The sequence below is a fragment of the Mus caroli genome, unplaced genomic scaffold (genome assembly GCF_978045245.1).
Source record: "Mus caroli unplaced genomic scaffold, Mus_caroli_1 scaffold_1, whole genome shotgun sequence".
Lineage (NCBI taxonomy): Eukaryota > Metazoa > Chordata > Mammalia > Rodentia > Muridae > Mus > Mus caroli.
This window is the reverse complement of record NW_028227256.1, coordinates 185,890,998-185,909,995: the sequence shown is the minus strand read 5'-3', so window position 1 is coordinate 185,909,995 and position 18,998 is coordinate 185,890,998. Positions and strand designations below refer to the sequence as shown.

Sequence of the window (18,998 nt, the reverse complement as noted above, 5' to 3'; positions counted from 1 at the left end):
AAGAGGAGGAAGAGGAGGGGAGGAGAAGGAGGAAGAGGAAGAAGAGAAGGAAGAGGAAGAAGAGGAGGAGGGGTGGAGAATGAAGAGTAGCAAAATGTACGGTCAGTGCTTCAGTTCTGAGTACTCAAAAATGTATGAACTGCCCCAATGTTCTCCAACTTCCAGTTCACTCAACACAGGATAAACAACATAGGCATTGCTCTGTGTATGGGTGTGTGCCCGTGAGTGTGAGGGCACGTGTGTACACATTCACATGGGTGTGGAAATGCATGTGTATATGTGTATGTGCACATGGAAGCCAGGGGACAAACTCAGTTTGCTGATAACACTATCCACCCTATTTTGAAACAGAGGTCTCACCGACCTGCAGCTTACCAATAAGGCTAGACTAGCTAGAGAGCTAGACCCCAGAGATCTGCTTGTCTCTGCTTATTCCATGTGGGTGCTGGAGACTGAACTCAGGTCATCATGCTTGCAAGGCAAACACCAAACTGAGACATCTCCCCAGCCAAGAAGCTTCTATCTGCCCCCCCACACACACACACACACAAAAGCATTTAAAGATTTTCCAGAGTTGGTGACATTAATGAACTAGTACAGGTCATCATCTGTAGCCATTACACTACGCCCTATTGCACTTATAACCTCACCATCTTCAGCATCATCATCATCATCATCTCTGCCCTTGTTATCGTGGTATCTGCATGCCATATGCTAGAATGATGCTCCTGCAGGCATGATGTCATTCTAAAACAAGGCCTGAGTGATTCCAACGGAGAAAGGGTACAGCATGAAGACCACCTGCTCCCAGGTGCATGTGACTATGCACCTCAGAGGCTCTTGGTCTCCCTCATCCCTGAGCGGACAGGGGGAAAATCAGAAGCAAACACTGAAAGCACAATGTCTCACCGGGCGTCAGGGGAAAGCTTGACCAGGTGTTGAGATTTTGTCAAAACTAGTTTCTAGCCTGTGGTTTTCTCTCACTAAGCCACCTTTTCCTCCCTCCCTTCTCTGTGCTAAAGCTGAGCCCACTGTGAGGAGCACTATTTGTGTGTGATGTTGTTGAGGAAAATATCTGGCTGAGTAGAAGTCTCTTATCCTTTTAAGGGGGAGGGGGTAAAGCAGAGTCATGGGAGACGCTTTGATGCTTAAATACTCGTCTTGCTTGAATAAGGAATAGGGGTCAAATACCCAGAAACTCACCTATATGCCGGGGCCTAACTATAATTCAGGACTTAGTGGAAAGATCCTGGCTTAATGTAGAAGAGTAACTGAGGGTGAGTCCGGATGTGAGCCTTGGGCATCCGTATGCACCAGCAGCATCTATACCTGTGCACAGCGACACAGATAACAAAAACATACATACACACATACACCACACAGAGAGGAAAACATGGTAAGGTGTAAAACAATATTGAGGTTTGGTTCCTCTTTGCTTGATATGAGCACAAGTAAAGACTGAGGTTGTCATGAATGTCTGAACAAAATTCCTCTAACAGATGTTCTTTTATGAAAATCTCAGGAAAACACTCTGAAAGCCATTGAGACACATTTTAGATGAGGCTGGATCTTGGTCATTATGATTATATATACACACACTTACACATGCACACATACATATACACACAGTGTTGAAACTCTGGTTCCTGGCATCTCTTGCTTAACCGGACTGTGTTCACTGTGCTCTGAATCTCTTGCTTATCATAAGAGCCTCAACAGGCAAGATCAGCAAGTCTTAGGAAAATTTCATAACTCAGCTCACATCCAGGAAACAAATCCAGGAGTATATTCCAACGCAAAGCCTTGAATTTAGGTCCCTCTGACCCCCAAAGTCTGACCCTAACAGTCTCTGGCAGCAGTGGATGACTGCAGGTCTGCTCCTTGCTCTGGGTCCCAGGGCACGGTGGGCAGGAACTATCTGGTCCTTTCTCCGTTGTGGTGCTAAGGATGGAGTCTCAGAAGCGGCATGTGCTAAAGAGCTCTCTTAGTATCTTCTTCAGTGTCCACAACTCAGATGCTGAAGCCCAAGGCTTCAACTTCAGTAGCTGGTCTGCTGGGACTCTTCTGTCTTGCTTTTGGTTTTCTGAATCCGGTTCTAATGTAGTCCACGCCCACCCTGAATTGATCCTCCCGCTTCAGTCTCAAAAGTACTGGGACTCCAAGCAAATGCAACCATGCCCAGCCCTAGTCGTTCTCTGTTGTTACTGCTCTGTGTGGTTGCTTTAATGTTAAAAAGAAAACAGATTCTTGGAATGAAACATTGAAACGGGTCTATCAGGCTATAATCCCAGCCCAGGAGGTGGAAAGAGGACAATCTCTATGATGAGTTTGATACCAACTCCTGCTACAGAGTAAGTTCTAGACCAATCATGCTATTTACTGAGATTCTGTCTCAAATAAAGAAAAACTTTAGACAAGAACCACAAACAGCAAACAAACAACCCCCACGAATTGTTGATGTGAAAGTCTTTGTGGCAAGAAGGGAAAATTTTCCCTTCTTTGTCCAGTGAATTCTACATCTTTACAAAATTATTATGTCTTTCTTCGAATGGCTCGTTTTGTGATCAACAAAGAGAAACCAACTAAAGGTGCCCTGCAATAGTGTTTACATGATCAGTGAGAGAATGCTGAATCAAAGTACATTTCAACCAGACTCACAGGTTCACAGTGACTGGCTCTGGGGTGGCTCTTTTCTTTTCTTTTCTTTTCTTTTCTTTTCTTTTCTTTTCTTTTCTTTTCTTTTCTTCTCTTCTCTTCTCTTCTCTTCCTCTTTCTTTCTTTCTTTCTTTCTTTCTTTCTTTCTTTCTTCACTGGCTCTGGGGTGGCTCTTTTCTTTTCTTCTCTTCTCTTCTCTTCTCTTCTCTTCTCTTCTCTTCTTTCTTTCTTTCTTTCTTTCTTTCTTTCTTTCTTTCTTTCTTCCTTCCTTCCTTCCTTCCTCTCTCTCTCTCTTTCTCTCTCTCTTTCTTTCTTTCTTTCTTTCTTTTTGTCCTACAAATAAACTATTTCAAAGTGAGAGCTTGAGAAGAAGAAACACACACACAGAGAAAGAGACAGAGACAGAAAGACAGAGACAGAGAGAGGCAGACATAGACACACACAGAGAGACAGAGAGAGAGACAGAGAGAGAGACAGAGAGAGAGAGACAGAGAAGGAAGGAAGGAAGGAAGGAAGGAAGGAAGGAAGGAAGGAAGGAAGGAAGGGAGGGAGGGAGGGAGGGAGGGAGGGAGGGAGGGAGGGAGGGAGGAAGGAAAAAGAGAGGAGGTGCTGAGAGCATATATGTAACACATGTTTTCTCTGACATGCAGTATGAGAGAGAACTCTAAAAGTAATGTGGGCCCATCAGGACATTTACCTGCACAGGAAACCAACCAGAGACAGTGGTTTGTTAGTGTGCTACATGGTGCACACACTACAGTTTGCTTAACGTCATATCTCTGAGTTTTGTTGTTTGATGTTTTTTCTTTCCAACACAAGTGTTGAGTGGAACACTTTCGGCTTTTTTTCTTCATCTGGTCACTATTTTTTGGTGTGAATGAGCACTGTGTGTGTGTATGTGTGTGTGTGCACACGCGAGTACATATTTATAAATATATGTGTTTACACGTGTGTATGTGCTGACCCATGTATACATGCACATATAAATAAGAGAATACAAACTGTGGCTGCTCATGGGTGTAGAGGTTAAAGGTCAATAGCAAATGTCTTACTGAGCAAGGTCTCTTAGCCAATCTGGAACACTGACCTACTGACAAGACTGGCTGGCCCTAAGAATCTCCTTGTCTTCAGATTACAGGCCTCCACTGTACCCTGTTATTTTTGTGGGTGCTGGGGGAACAGACTCAGGCCCTCATGCTTCCACGGTAACCATCTGACTGACTGAGTCACCACCCCAGCTTCCTCAACTGGGAGCAATTGTTTGACTCAAGAGTTCTAATTTGGAGGCTGGAGAGATGGATCGGCTGTTAGGAGCCCTTGGCACACTTCTGAAGCTCCTGAGTTCAGGTCCCAGCACCTACACTGGATACCTAGTGACCACATGAACCCTCAGCTCCAGGGCACCTTCTGCCCTCCTCTGGCCACTCAGGGCATTTGTCCTCAAGCGCAGATACTGCACCAAGACAAGTGATTACAAATAGAAAGAAATCTTTTTAGAATTCTAATCTCAAACATGAAGCCACTTTGCTTAGATAAATTTCTGGTGCTGGTTTATGGGGAGAGAGAAGGTCTGGGCTCTTACTCCTGTGAGTCAGTTACCTACAAAGCGCTTCTTCACAGAAGCGCTTCTCAGCAATCTTCTCGCAGAGACACCCCTCAATTAATAGAAATGCCAGACCATATGACTAAGAATTGTCATTTTTTTAAAACAGTCAAGCCCTCATTTTTCTATATGCCTGCCTCCCTTTTCGTGGAAAGCTCCCCCGTTCCCCTCAGGCCACGCTTTACGGTGCACTTGGCGAATTGAATGAAAGATACCTGTTAAAGGAAGGAAGGAAAGCTTCCATCACAGCTGTGGAAATCTGATTTCATCTCGGATTCGAGAACTAATGTTGTTTTTTGTTTAACTAGATTTTGCCTGTCAATTTCCAGACCCGCTGTGCCGTCCGCCTGTATGGACTGCTGTGGTCAACACGGGGGTTGTAGTAGCAAATTTTATTACGGACTGGTAATTGAATTGAACAGGTTTACATTTGAATAGATTTACTACACCATGATCTCTGACATACTGCACGGGACTCAAATCCCTGCACATCCATAAAGATACGTTTAAGACAGTATCACCCTCTCCAGGCTTAGGGAGCGAGCCTTGAGCCACGTAGATGCCCAGGCATAATTGTGCATTTATATGCAGGTTGCGATGCAATATTTCACTGTATTCTTTAAGCATAAAAGAAAAGAAAACAATATTCTATATTTCCTCACACCTGTCCCATCCCCGATTTCAGAGAGAAGGGTACCAGGCTCAAAGGAATGATATTTTGCCAACCAAGTGTTTGTAAGGAAGTAAAGGGGAAATAAATTATTATCTAAACATGGTAGCAACAGCAGCTCTTCCCTTGGAAACACATCCTCTAAAGGCTTGATAACAAGTGCTGAGAGGTGCGAACCATAGATAAGCACAACCCGGTTGAAGCCACACAATGATGTTTAATTAAACGCAGTTCACATATCTGCCTTCCTGCTCACCTCCCTTCAGATCTTCTCCTGGAGACTCTGAGAAACACGATCTAAGAAAAGAGCTGTGTCTCTGTTCATCTTTAAAGTCGAAACGGCAATCAGATGAGTAAATTACAGTATTGAAATCAAACTAATCAAAAACTCGCATCTCCAGAGAAACGGGGGCGTGTCTCTACGCACTGCACTGTTTGAAAACAAAACCAAACCTGAGGTATACTTAGAAGAACGAGGCTTCCACTGACACCAGACTTTTCATTATATTTAAACAAATGGGGTGCTTTTTAAGTGTGACGATTCTTCAATTTTCAGGGGCTTGCCACCTTTAACTATCCTTACTGTTATGAGCACAAGTTTAGTTTAACTCTCTGCAATCAGGGCAAGTGGCAATATAAAGATAATCAAGGCCAAAACCCAACTGTCCGTCACTATCACATTCTCAATTACATTTTCCTGGGATTTTTCGATGGCATGGGGAAGGGTTGTTCTACCCTGTGAATTAATTTGTGTATGCTACTCTGCCAGAGGGCTTAAAGCATTGGCTAAGCAAAGTCAATAATCTTACAATAGTAAATCACTACCTCCACCATCACCACCATCACCATCATCATCATCATCATCAAGTAAAGCTGTGACCCTTCACAGAGGTCACCCAAGACCATCAGAAAGCTCAGAAAAAAATTACATTCAGATTCACAACAGTAGCAAAATTACAATTGTGAAGGAGCAACAGGAATCATTTTATGCTTGGCATCACCACACCATGAGGATCTGTATCAGAGGATCTGCATTAAGAGGCTGAGAACCACTGCTCTGTACTGAGTGGGGTTCTCATGTAAAAGAAAACGAACACTGGCACCCCAAGACCTTTCCGTGTGGAACAGCAGCAACGCTCTAAATGAAACTGCCCTGCAATGTACTTCAGTTAGGAGGGTCTGCTTTTCAGTCAGCTCTTCAGCTTTGTCATAAGTTATCCTTTGGGCAATTTCATATATATGTTTATCAGCAAGCAAGGAACCTGTGTGGCACGGGAGCCTGGGACACTGCCTGGTATGTGGGAGGAGCTGCGTGACAATTTAGCAGATGGACTAGAAACCAAATCATGGCTACCTATGAAATGTAATGGGGCCAAAGGCCTGAAAACTAAAGGTGGTAACCCCTCCTCACTTTTACTCTCAGTGCTAGTCTGTCACGGGTCTCCACGACCCTCCTTCCTTGTCTCTGTGTGTATAACTCATATGTATGGGTCTGCCTACGGCAGTTCTCCTCCTTACAAGGTCTCTCTCCATCCCCCCATATTCATATATCACATAAGGCATATATAATCATATCACTTCAGTCTCTTCCCTTTCTTTTCCTGCTGGATGTCCTATCTTAGACGCCTTCCTGCAACACTTTAAAGTTGCAAGCTTGCCTGTTGGCAGCTCGTCTCCCAGGGAAGCACCAAGCTGAAGACCTGATGGAGAACCTGAGCAGGCTCTACCTTCTCCTGGAGACCAATAAAGGTCAGAGGAGTAGGGATTCCATGTCCTTGTGTTCCATATGCTGACTCATCCTCCTGTGACAGCGCCCACAGAGAAGGTCTTAGACAGGTACAGAGCAGGCAGAATTATACAACTCCAGAACCTATGCAGGTACTGAGGCTTGTCATACAAATTATTGTTTGCATGTATGCGAACTTAAAATGTGAAACAGAAAGGTAATGGGGAGGAGTCTGCAGTAACAGTAGCTACTTCTGAATACAAAGAAAGAGGCAAGTCCATGTTTATCTGCAAAAATTTGCTTGTACAGAGATTTAACACAAACCCTCTATAAAGGTAGGTTTCTGGAAGAGAAGGAAAAATTCTACTGTCTCACAACAGAATGATGACTTTGTCTAAGTAAGCTGAAGCACACAGTAGGTCGGGAGCTCTGACACGTGTGGGACAGCAGAATGTCCTATGCAGCCACTGGGTTCACCTCTCCCCGAGGGAATCAAGTGTGGAAGTGCAGCCGGCGTACTTGACACAGAACACACATTCACTGGCTTTACCATCTGTGTGTGGGTGTTTTCCCCAAACAAAACCATGCATGACCATCGCAGGGGCGAGGCAGGAGTGGTTTGTCAATCAGGTGAGTTTGGAAAATAATAAAGATGACCCTTAAAGCCAAAATTAGTTTTTAAAAAACAAATGAGAAGGGGTGTGTTGTGGGTTTGCCTCTTGTTTTGTCTGCATCTTCTTCTCTCTGTATCTGTAAAGATCAAAGGACCAGGCCCAGCCCCACAGTGGGGAATTTGATTCACATCACAGGGTCCTACCTTCTGGTTGGTGTCAAGATGCTAGCCATGAGGAGTTAGAAATGCTCCACCTTTCCCTGGTTTCCATGGGAATGGTCTTGAGCCCTATTTGGATACCCTCCACCCCCCACCCCTGTGCAGCCCACCAAACCCAGAGCATGAGGTTCTGAGTCGCCCCCTTACCTTCTTTCAGCATGCCCACTTTGAGACACTTCATGAAGCGGCAGGCCTGGCAGGATTTGCGTCTGCGCTTTGTGATCTCACATTCATTGGTGGCTGGGCAGCTGTACTCTATGTTACCTACAGCAGAGAGTTTGAGGGAAAGAGACCGTCAGACTGGTGGGTCAGAGATGTGGAGGCATCTCATATCCCCAACCCCAAAGACATGTGACCCCAAAGACATGTGACCCCAAAGACATGTGACCAGACATGTGACAAGTGTCAGGAAGCTGGATATGCTGCTGTAGCCACAGAAGAAACCACCAAGGAAGCAGCTTGACATAATTTAGCACTTCCAGAGAGGCTGAGGCAGGAGGATTACCGTAAGTCCAAGCTTGGACTACATTGTAAGCTCTAGGGCATCCAGGGCTACATAGTGAGACTGTTTTCAAAAGCAAGCAAGCAAACAAACAAACAAACAGAAAAGGAAAAAAGAATTATATTAGTCTCTTCATTCTACTCCAAGATTTCCCTTGTATCAGAATACTGGGGAAGACTGTTAGTATATGTAGGAATGGAACAACAGCCAATCACCAAGCAAAGCTGGCCCCCACAAAGTACAGTCTTCTAGTAGTGATTCCAAAGTAGACTGTGCTCAAAAACACAAGAGACTGGGAGATGGAACAGTGGTTAAGAGCATCCACTGCTCTGGCAGAGGGCTCTGGCTTCTTCCCAGCACCCACATGGGGCTGCTCACAACTTCCTGTAACTCCAGTTCTGAGGATCTTGTGCTCTCTTCTGGACTCTGCTGGCATGTACAGCCAACTAGGCATACACAGGTACACATAAAATAAAAATAACTAAACCTTAAAAAGACAAAGCAAAACAAAACAAATATACAAAGACAGCCTCACATCTGGATCCTAGTTGTCATTCCCGATCTATGGTAACTCAAGGTTTGGGGACAAATCTGCTTGTCTTTCTGGCTGAACACACCTCACAGAGCTCAGTGATCCAAAGTCTGATGTGGGATATTGCTATAAGCCCCTGGCATGCCGGGCAGCAATGTCACAGCCCTTCCTACCAGGCTGGCTGGGCAGAGCTACCCAGGATGCTTCCGGGTGATGCCGAGGGTGAGGATGAAGGGAATAATGGCCGCCATTGCGATTCCTACCTTCATCGTGCTTGTGACAGTATTTGCATAATTAATTCCAAGCACCATGGAACTGTGATAAAAACAAACTAGTAGGGGTTATAATTTTGGCAGTAGACTGTATCATTTTCAGCCATACGCAACAAACTGAAATAAAAACGTGTAAATGGAAGATCTAAACTTTCAATGTTTCTCTGAGACAATGAAGCGCGTGCGGTGTGCTCTTGGCGGCCACAGCTTGTAAAGAAGCTGCCTTGAAAAATAAAGGCTGTCTCCGCTATCAGCCCCGTTGCAGAGTGCTTGAAGGTCTCCGGCTACTACCTAACCCTTTCCCCTCGTGATTAAGTGCATTAGTACCCTAATGAAAATGCATCCTGCTTATTGCCCTCTTGGGAAGGGGGAGGTCAGCGCACCGAATGCATAAATTGTCATAGGAGACGGTCCGGGCATAATTGCAATTTTGCTGTTCCATGCTTGCTGTACTCAGGGTCCATCGAGTCCCTAGAAACATGCGCAGATCCAAGTAATTAGCATAGAAGGCTGCCTGGGACCACAGCATTGATGAAATATTTCAGAGTTAATCACACTTTGTAAACACTGATTTATATTGACTACCTTTCTGTGGACTGATGTGTCCTCATTAAATATCACATTAGTGCTTTGCAGGGTTGTTCAGAGACTCCACTACTCGCCAACTGCTAATTCACCAGGAAGCGATACCTAGCCACTTGGAACTACAGAAAATTGGTTAAGTATGCATGACTTAAAAAAAAAAAAAGTCTTGAGCATTAGAACTTGAGGTAAATTGACTGGCTAAATTAGCATTCTAATTCAAAGCAACTTGTTTTAAAATGAGGTTAGATAATAGAAGTGATATTAACTGCATTAACAGGAATATTCACCATCATCTTCTTCAGAAATATCACTCGGGGCTGGCGAGAGAGTTCATCCAGGAAAGTGCAGCTGCAAATGGCTGACTATGTGAGCCTGTGTGAGCTCAGTCCCCAGCACCCACATGAAGACAGAGGAGAGAACACAGGATCACAGGACCCTGGAACACAGGATCGCTGCCTTTCACTTTTCTTGTATTAGTTAATAAACATTTTTTTAAGAAAAATATTACTCAGGAAAAGGACTAGCAAAATAGCTCAGCCGTAAATGTTATATAGTCCTGGAAACCTGCGCTTCATCCTTGGCTACCATGGTGGAACACACACACACACACACACACACACACACGTAATAATAATAGTAGTAGTAGTAGTAGTAGACAGGCAATGGTAAGGCAAGTGGATACCAGCTTGGTCAAAGCTGAGAATAAAAAGATTGGGGATCTGAGTGGTTTCTTTCAAATGTCCCCAGAAATCTAATCTGCATTGAAAGAACATTGCTACAGTTTTGTTCGTTTCTGCTCTTGCTTTTGGTGTGGCTTTGCGGATAGAGCCTAGGGTTTGTCAAAAGCATTCTACGCTAGCACTGAGCTGTATCCCCAACCCTGTTTTTACATTTTGAACTTCATTTGTAAACATTTTCCTAAGTCCCCCAGACTGGCCTGAAATCGGCACCTCTACCCCAGCCTCCTGAGTAGCTAACTAAATGCTAGTGATCTAGTGTTCGGCTCCCAGCGCCTCATGTTCTCTACAACTTTCTCCATATTTATTTCAAAGGGAACTCTAACGTGTCCTGTTGAGGGATGACTGAACAACAATTACAAACACTGGGAACAAATGCTTGTCAGACATCGTGTCTAGCCATTCCCAGTCTCTAAAGTTAGCATGATGTGATGGTTCACGTTCCCACGGAGGCATGAGCATCCATCTCATGCCTTCAGCTCAATGGAATCAACTTAAGCTACAGGGTACACTGCACATGCAAATGGGATTGGATGTCTTTCCATCCATCTTTGGAGATTATATTTCCAACCTTTATGGCAAGGGCTTTTATTGGGCAGGCGCAAGCTCACCCGTGGACCTGCACAGGTTCCTCCCTCTGACCACTGGCTCCAGCCTTTGTGCCTTAGTCCAGGATGGTGGCTGCCATTTGCCCTGTCTTCTAGGAATGCCTTTATCACCACTCTACCCTAATCTAAAACACAGGAGCTAAGCTTGGTGTTCACAGATAAAATCCCAGCACATGGGAAGAAGAGGCAGAGGGCTGCCCAGAGTCCCAGGCCTGTTTGGACCCTGTAATAAATAATAGAACAAATAAAATGAAATAAAATAAAAACACTTGCCTAGCATGTTGAAGGCCTTATGCTTGACCCCCCCAGAACCATACATATGTGTGTGTTCATGCACACACATTACTGCTGCCCTTCTGAATTAAATGGAAGCCATCCAACTACCACAAGGTCCTTTCCCAATATAACTCTCATCTACTTTTCCGGCAATATCACAATTATTACCTCACATGAACTTTCAGATCCAGCCAATTTCATTTATTCATATTTTTTGCTGCATGTCCTTCAAGACTCCCCTCTGAGAATGATCTATTTCTGCCCCTCTTTTCTTCTTAAAATTATTTCCAAGACTCAGTGTTCAACTCCAATTCCATTCCAATCATTTATGAAAACTTCTCAGCCGGTTCTAGCAGGAAATGACTTCTGGGATGCCTATCTTCTGAAGCACTCTCATCTAACACGGACAGGTCATATTTTTGTTAGTCCTTTGCATATGCATGATACCTGCTAGACAGGAAGACGGCGGAGGACAGGAGCCAATTCTGAGGAAGTATAAACATCTCCAACCAATGGCTGTGGCGACTCAGGAGGAGGCAAGGTGTGATTGTGTCCTGTGCTTGTAATCTCAGAACTGGAGAGGTAGAGACAGGCCGAGCTCCAGAGCTCACTGGCCAGCCAGTCTGACCTAGTTGGCAAGCCACAGGTCAGTGAGTTAACTTGTCTCAGAAGAAGGAGAAGCAGACTGTGGCTGAGACGGGATACCCAAGGTTGACCCTTGTTCTCCATGGGAAGGTGTGTGCATGTACACATGCATACACATACACACACACACACACACAAACACGTGTGTGTACATGTGCACTCATGCACACACATATGCACCCACACTCGTACATACACACAGGCACTCACTCACATATTCATGCATGCTCACAGAGATTATACGTAGGAAAGTCAGTGACGTTTCCACATAGGTAAAAATGTCTGAACTATGCTATGAACAGTGAGTCAGTAAAGACACCGGAGTAAAGGACTCTTCCCAACACCATGGGATATGGAAAGACATGCTGGGAGTGAAGCCCAAGTGGAAGAGTGCATACTTAGTATGCAGCAACCCTGGGTTCAACTCCAGCCGCACTTACAAAAAACCAATGAGAGCAGTGGTACAGGCTTGCAACCTAGCACTCTGGAGGTAGAGGCAGGGGGATGGGAGGTTCAAGGTCAGGCTGGGATGGAAGCCTTTATTAAAAAAATCTTTTTTCACAGAGCAGTTTCACACTTTTATACCCTTCATAATATATATGCACAACATATATATGTGTCTTTCATAATATATATACACACATACATGTATGTGTCCTTTATAATATATATGACACACATATATACATATAAGTGTCCTTCATAATGTATATACACACATATATACAGATATATGTGCCCTTCATAATGTATATATACACAAATATACATATATATATATGTGTGTGTGTGTGTTTTCTTTATAATACAGACACATATATACACACACACTCACACATATGTATGCGTATATATTCAACGTAAGGGGATAGAAGTTGTTTACAATGAGTTGGGGGATCCTCATGAGCATTCTGTCTTAAAGAAGTCTTAACATAGGAAGATGATAACCTTCATCTCACTAAGTAACCCTGGCTTGTGCTTGGAAAAACAAGTCAGCAAGGCTCTAAATAAGTTATTTGCTAGAGGGAAACCTCATTTTCAGGGCCTCCCATGGAGTCCCTCCACACGCTGTTGTTGTCTGTGGTCACCCAGCCATCAGCATCTTTGATGGATGTTATAGGCTACTGTGATTTTACCCTTCAAATATCTTCCCTGTTGCTTTTAGGAGTCAATTAAAATGAGGCGTTTTAATATTAAAAACTGTACCACCCCCAAGTGCCCGGGTAACAATGTAGCAAACACTTTGGTAATGGTTCAAAGACTTTTTCCCCACTGGGGCACAGCCTCTCTATGGGACACTTGTTTTCCTCCAAGTCTCTAAAAGTAGAAACTAGACATAAACAAACAAATAAATAAATAATCCAGTTTTTAAAGTCTCCGATGTATCCGGATATCTGGAACGTTATCCTGGGTAAAGTCAGCCAGGAGACAGCAGAAGGTCCTGTTCCCAGCTTGCATTCTCAGTGGAGACAAGAGTTTTCATGGATTATAGCTCATGATTTTCTGAGACACATTTGTTAGATGGCATTGGGGACTGGGTTGGGCAGCTGCTAAGGACATGGCTGGACTTCCCCCGGCTTTGTTGATAGCTGGGGGAATACACTGTGCTGCCTCAGGAGTGGGATCCGCATGGAAGCATGAGGTCCTACTGCCAGGCTGCTGGAAGTACAATTTAGAACATCTCCTGGCAGCTCTGCACAAAGTCCTGGTCTCTGGTTATTTATTTCAGAGACTTTTGTACAATTAGTTCGCAGGCAATGTAATTTCCTCACATTGCTTAACAGAATCTCGCAGCTTTCTGGCGGGCAGAATAACGGGGTGTGTGGAGCTCCAGCCTAGAATGCCAGCAGATAATTTGTGGGTTCCTTTCAGTCATTTAATACACTTCCACACTTTGGCAGTGAAAAGGGCTGAGTGATAGAAATTAGCATGGCATCTCAAAATAAAAATATCTGTCAAACCTTTACTCTGGTCCGTGTTACTGCCACCGGGTCACCCTTGCATCTAGAAGTCTTAAGTGAGCCGTCTTTTGTCAAGCATCCTCTTGTCAACAACATAAAGCCAATTCCAAAGCCACCGTCTGTTTCCCCCAACTTGCCTGAATTGTATTAACAAAGCCAAATGACTGTAGATGAGAGCCATAGCACATTTGCACATCACCGCACATGGAAGTTCAGGGGAGCACCCATGTGTGCATACATGCATGTGTAAGCTCATAGAGGGCAGCATTGATATTCCCTTCATCACTCTCCATGGTATTGTCTTGAGGCAGGCTCGGTCACCGGACCTGAGTCTCACTGTCTCTTTTCAGATAGGCTGGCTAGCCAGCAAGCTCCAGGAACTCTCTCGTTCTGTGTCCTCTTTCCCTCTTCCTACTCTGGACCCTCTTCTCTTTCACTATGGTCACAGATGCAGGCAGCCACACCCAGCTGTCTTTCCCCATCTGTTCTCAGGATCCAACCTCAGGTCCGAACTGAAAATATAAGAGCCATAATGGCCTGGTAGAACATACTGCTGGATCTTGAACATGAAGCACAGACTTAATTCCCAAATAGGAATAAAATATGCCTTAAAGACAAGGGACTATAAGGAACTACAAACAAGTGGTTTGCTGACACAGAGAGAGGGTGGGAGATGTAGCTTAGTTGGAAAGGTGCTAACCTGGCAGGCAGGAGGCCCTTGGTTCAATGGGCAGACCCATGTAAATCAGGCAGGGTTGGTGCTTCCTGGAGCCTCCAGATGCCCACAAGGGTGTGCAATAAGGTGGTGGACATGGGGGTATCAGTAGAAATTGATTTAGGGCTGGATCAGGTGTGAAGGTTTTGAAAGACCAATCATGCTCAATGAAGGTCACTCTCTGGTCTTTTGTGAGGAGATCAGATCGGAGTGTTCACAAGGAGGTGTGGCTTGAGAGTCTGAGATTCACTTCATAAACTGTCTAAGCCATGACTTGGTCCTCTGTTCTCATGTTCTTGTACACTGTCTCCTCATATGAACTGTAGGCTTATTAGCAAGACAGAAATGTTCTTTCCTCCCAGTCTTCTGTACTTGGACCTTCACAGCTGTTCTCCAGGGCTCCTAGAAGCCTAAGACTTCATCTGACGCTCGCCTCTCAGGGAGCTGTTCCCTGGCACTTACCCAGCTTGATTCTGTCTCTGTGAACTCACTGTCCCTCCATCCCAGCTATGCGTTCTTTTAGGACAGAGGCATCCTAGGGCTGTGTACAGTGAAGTCAATAGACTACAGGGAATACTCGCTATTTATTAACACTTTCCAGACAGCATCTTAATATGTAGCCCAGGTTGGCCTTGGGATCGAGAGAACCTGTTGCCTCTTTCTCCTAAGTAGTTAGTAGGAGCAAACCACAGTAGCTACCCAACTGGCTTTTTAGGGATTCTATTCCTTACTGCTCCATTTGAGAGTTTAGGACTCAATTATTCATCAAAAAATTAGACAGCAAGAAAAGAGTGAGGGAAAGAAAAAGTTTATGTTCAGAAAGAAAAGAAACAATATCTTCTCACTCATTTGGTTCTTAGCCTATGATGTCTACATATATGTGTGTGTGTGAGAGAGCTGTAAGCAAGTGGGTATAACATTTAGAAAAGAAAATACAAAAGGGTAAAAGATAAGATAAATACTAATGTTACATTTTGGGTATATTGCTTACAAGTTCTCTTCAAGGATTTGCTACGCTCCAGTTACTGGAGCCCAGTGACTTTGCAATCCACAGAGGGAAGGGTAGGCACTTATTCATTCCCTTTACAAGGTACCTTCACATCTACCCCAGTGATTCCTAAAGGTACTCCTGAATATTCAGGTGCCAGCACAAAAGGCCATAGCCACAACACTAATAGCCCAGTTAGCCTTGGACACAGGAACACCCTCTGCACTGATGGGAGCGCTAAGCCCGGAGACTAGGTTACACACCCAGAATCACAAAGCTCACAAGTGCCTGAGGCAGGTTTTGAACCCAGAAAGATTTGCTCCAGAGCCTGCACTCTTAAGTACAAGGCAGTACTGCTTAACTCTAACCTTTAAAAGTCATTACTGACTGTCATTCAACCTAGAAATGCAGCATGCCCACCCTGTTCTCTGAGCAGTTTCTTTGTGTAGCCCTTGTTGTTGCTACAGTTGTTGGACAGAAAGGACATTCTGAAGCCTGACACAGGGGCCTGGGAATGAGGGGGTGAGGGTGGATCTTGGCATTGTCCTGTGCTGTTGTCAGCCTTATGGGACCAGGGCAGCTGTGGGGTAGGATTGAGTTGCTTTTAGAGAGAGGAATCTCTCAACACCTCAGGAAGAAATCCTTCATCTGGTCTCGGTGCCACCATGGTCTGTGGCCAGTTTAATTCCACAGAAACCAAACAGAGCAAGTCACCAAAGCAACGGGTGTCGGGTTGTACACAAAGCAGTTTGAAGATCCCAGAATAATGCTATTGTTCACGAAGGGAAAGAGTTGACGCCATGGTCGCCAAGGCATGCTCTACAATACATTTAAAAGACATGATGAATGTCTAACAAAAATGTGTTTGCTGCAGACATGTGGAGACTGAGACAGGAGGATCTTGAGATTGAGGCTAGCCTGGGCTACACTGTCATATCCTGTCTCAAACAAAACAAAACAAAACAGAACAAAACAAAACAAAACAAAATGAAACAAAACCCAGGGCCTTACATATGCTAGGCTATTATTCTCCCAGTGATCTATCACTAGCCCTCACCTCAGTTTTCACGTTTCTATAAGGGTAAGGATAAACTCACAGAGGTCCTTATAGAAGGGTCACCACTGCACGGGAAACATCATATCTGTGATTGATACCCAACATCATCTTTTCTGTCCCTGTGAGCTGAAAGCAAGTATACATATCCGGCTTCTAAGACGTACAAGTTTAAAAGATGGGCTCTGTAAACAGGCCAATGATAAAGAGCTCGCTATACAATCATAAGGAACCAATTTCACATCCCTCATATCCAGGTATGGAGATGCCCTCCAGTGACCCCAGTATCCAGAGATGGACACAGGAGGAATGGCTCAATCAGCAAAATCTAAGTTCGGTACTGGAAGTGGTAAAGATATATGGGCATGTGCTCTCGTGTGCTCTCTGGCCTTCTTCAAATGGAAACCAAGTGAATAGGGCAGGCACATAGAGTGCTCATTAGAACACAATGTGGGATATGCTCAGATTCTCTGGGAAGGAATGTTCAGAATTTAAGCTCTAACAGCTAAACTGCAGGCCCAAGGCGTAGCTCAGTTGGAAGGCACTTACTTGGTCCTGAGCTACATCCTGGTACTGTATAAAGAAGGTCTGTTGGGATATACCTATAGTCCCACTGTTGGGAGGTAAAGGCCAAAGAATCAGAAGTTAAGAGGTCATCCTTCAGCCATACACTGAGTTCAAGGTCAGCCTAGCTATAGGGTACTCCTCAGGTGTGAATTGATAGAAGAACATTAAAATGTTTTTCCATAAAATAGCTAGATAAGCCAAACATAAGACCTGATTTGATGCCATAGAATGGAAATTTTCTATTATAATGAGAATTGAACGTCCTTTTCCTTCTTTTGATATTTATTATTAGAAAACAAGAGGGAGAAAACACCAGTTCTGAGCTGCCTACTGCTGTGGTTGTGAAGTGTGCATAGGTAGACTGCCATTCTACATTAAAACCTGAGGAGAGGGCCATCTAAAAGGCTCAGTGGGAGGGTTGTGCTGCTAAGCCCGATGAGCTGAGTTTCATGCCTAGAAACTCCCATATTGTGGAGAAACAATTCCTAAAAGTTGTCTACTGACCTCTATATATGTATGTAGCTTAAGCACATACACACACACAGAGACACACATACATACACACAGAGGCACATATTCACATATACATACACACAAATAGACACAAACAAAGATACACATACCAGACACACACACATGCAAGTATAGACAGACACATATGCAAAGACACACATAGACAGACAGAAACACATACATATGCACAAACAGGCACACATGTACACACATGTCCACATACAGGTAAACAGATACACATGCAAAGACACACACAGACAGACACACAAACACACACATAACAATAAATACATCAATAAATACCAGCCAACAACAAAATGCCTGAGGAGAGCCAGTCTGGAGCCTTGGCCCTATAATCCCAGTACTAGAGAGGCTGAGGCAGAGAGATTATGCCACACTCCAGGCCAGCATGGGCTTGAGTAAATCCCTGTCTAAAGTACCGAACAAACTGAAAGTGAAACCAATCTCTCCCTTGGAAACTAAAGGGTGTGTGTGAGTGAGCACGCACATGCTTGTCTGTGTGTGTGCATGTGTGTATGTGTGTGAGTGTGTGAGAATGTTTGTGTGTGAGTGTATGAGTGCATTGTACATGTGTGTGCAAGTGTGAGTGAGCACACATGGACACACATTTCATTGTCAGCCTGAGTCTAGCCAAGCCAGGTGTGGAGATAAGGGGGCCACAGACAGAAATCCCAGTGGTGACAGGGCTGGGTTGAGCTCTCTGCTTTAAACTTGAGGGATTTCTGGGAATGAATGATAAAGAAGTGGGTAGTTTTAAGCCCTAAGCCTGACCGTCTCCTTTCTAAACCTTCGTATTATCTAATCATGGCTTTTGTACTATTCTTAATTCCAGACTTTCATTTTATTTTAACAATTTAATGGGGAAAAAATTGCTCAGTGACTACAATCTCTCAAGAAAAATACAGTCTTAAATTACCCAATGCTTTAAAGACCTTTAAAATGTACAAGTCAGAGCCAGGACTATGGATTCTGGCTTTGCTGAGGGCCACTTGTTCCCGACACTTCAGTTTTTGCAGCCAGAAAAGTATACAGTGATGGCACTGTCCTGGGGTGGTAAGAAAAGTATACAGTGATGGCACTGTCCTGGGGATGGTAAGTAAGGTTATGAGAGGCATTAAAACAACATAAGCTCATGGTAAAAAACTAGGATATTCCGTATCGACAACAGGGGACACATGGCTCCAGTTAAGAGCACGTTCTACTCTTGCAGCACCTGACCTGAGTTAAGTTCCTGGCAACCATGTCATGTGACACATCATCACCTGTAACTTATTTTACTATAGTAATTACTATTACAAGTTGGTGGATACACCATTGACAACTGGTATAAAAGCATTGTACTGAACTTAGAAAACCAAACAAAACTAGGTAGACTGCGTTCTTATGTGATTACCTATGAGTAAATCCAAAGAGGTATAAGACAACAGCAATAAACCCAAATTTAGATTAGGGCACATGGGAAATTCCTAAAACCAATATTTAAACAATCACATCAAAGTCACTAGGAAAGACAATAAAAAATAATAAAATAAAACA

General features: G+C 44.0%; 1 protein-coding gene across 10 annotated transcripts in view; it reads right to left on the bottom strand.

The window, feature by feature from the left end:
• The window catches only part of Esrrg (estrogen related receptor gamma), a 614,884-nt gene that overhangs the window by 138,362 nt on the left and 457,524 nt on the right, over positions 1 to 18,998 (bottom strand). For all 10 annotated transcript variants that reach the window (XM_021166361.3, XM_029477722.2, XM_085843710.1 and 7 more), the window contains one exon: positions 7,634 to 7,750. In XM_021166361.3, the coding sequence (XP_021022020.1) occupies positions 7,634 to 7,750 (117 nt within the window). The remainder of the gene's footprint in view (positions 1 to 7,633; positions 7,751 to 18,998) is intronic.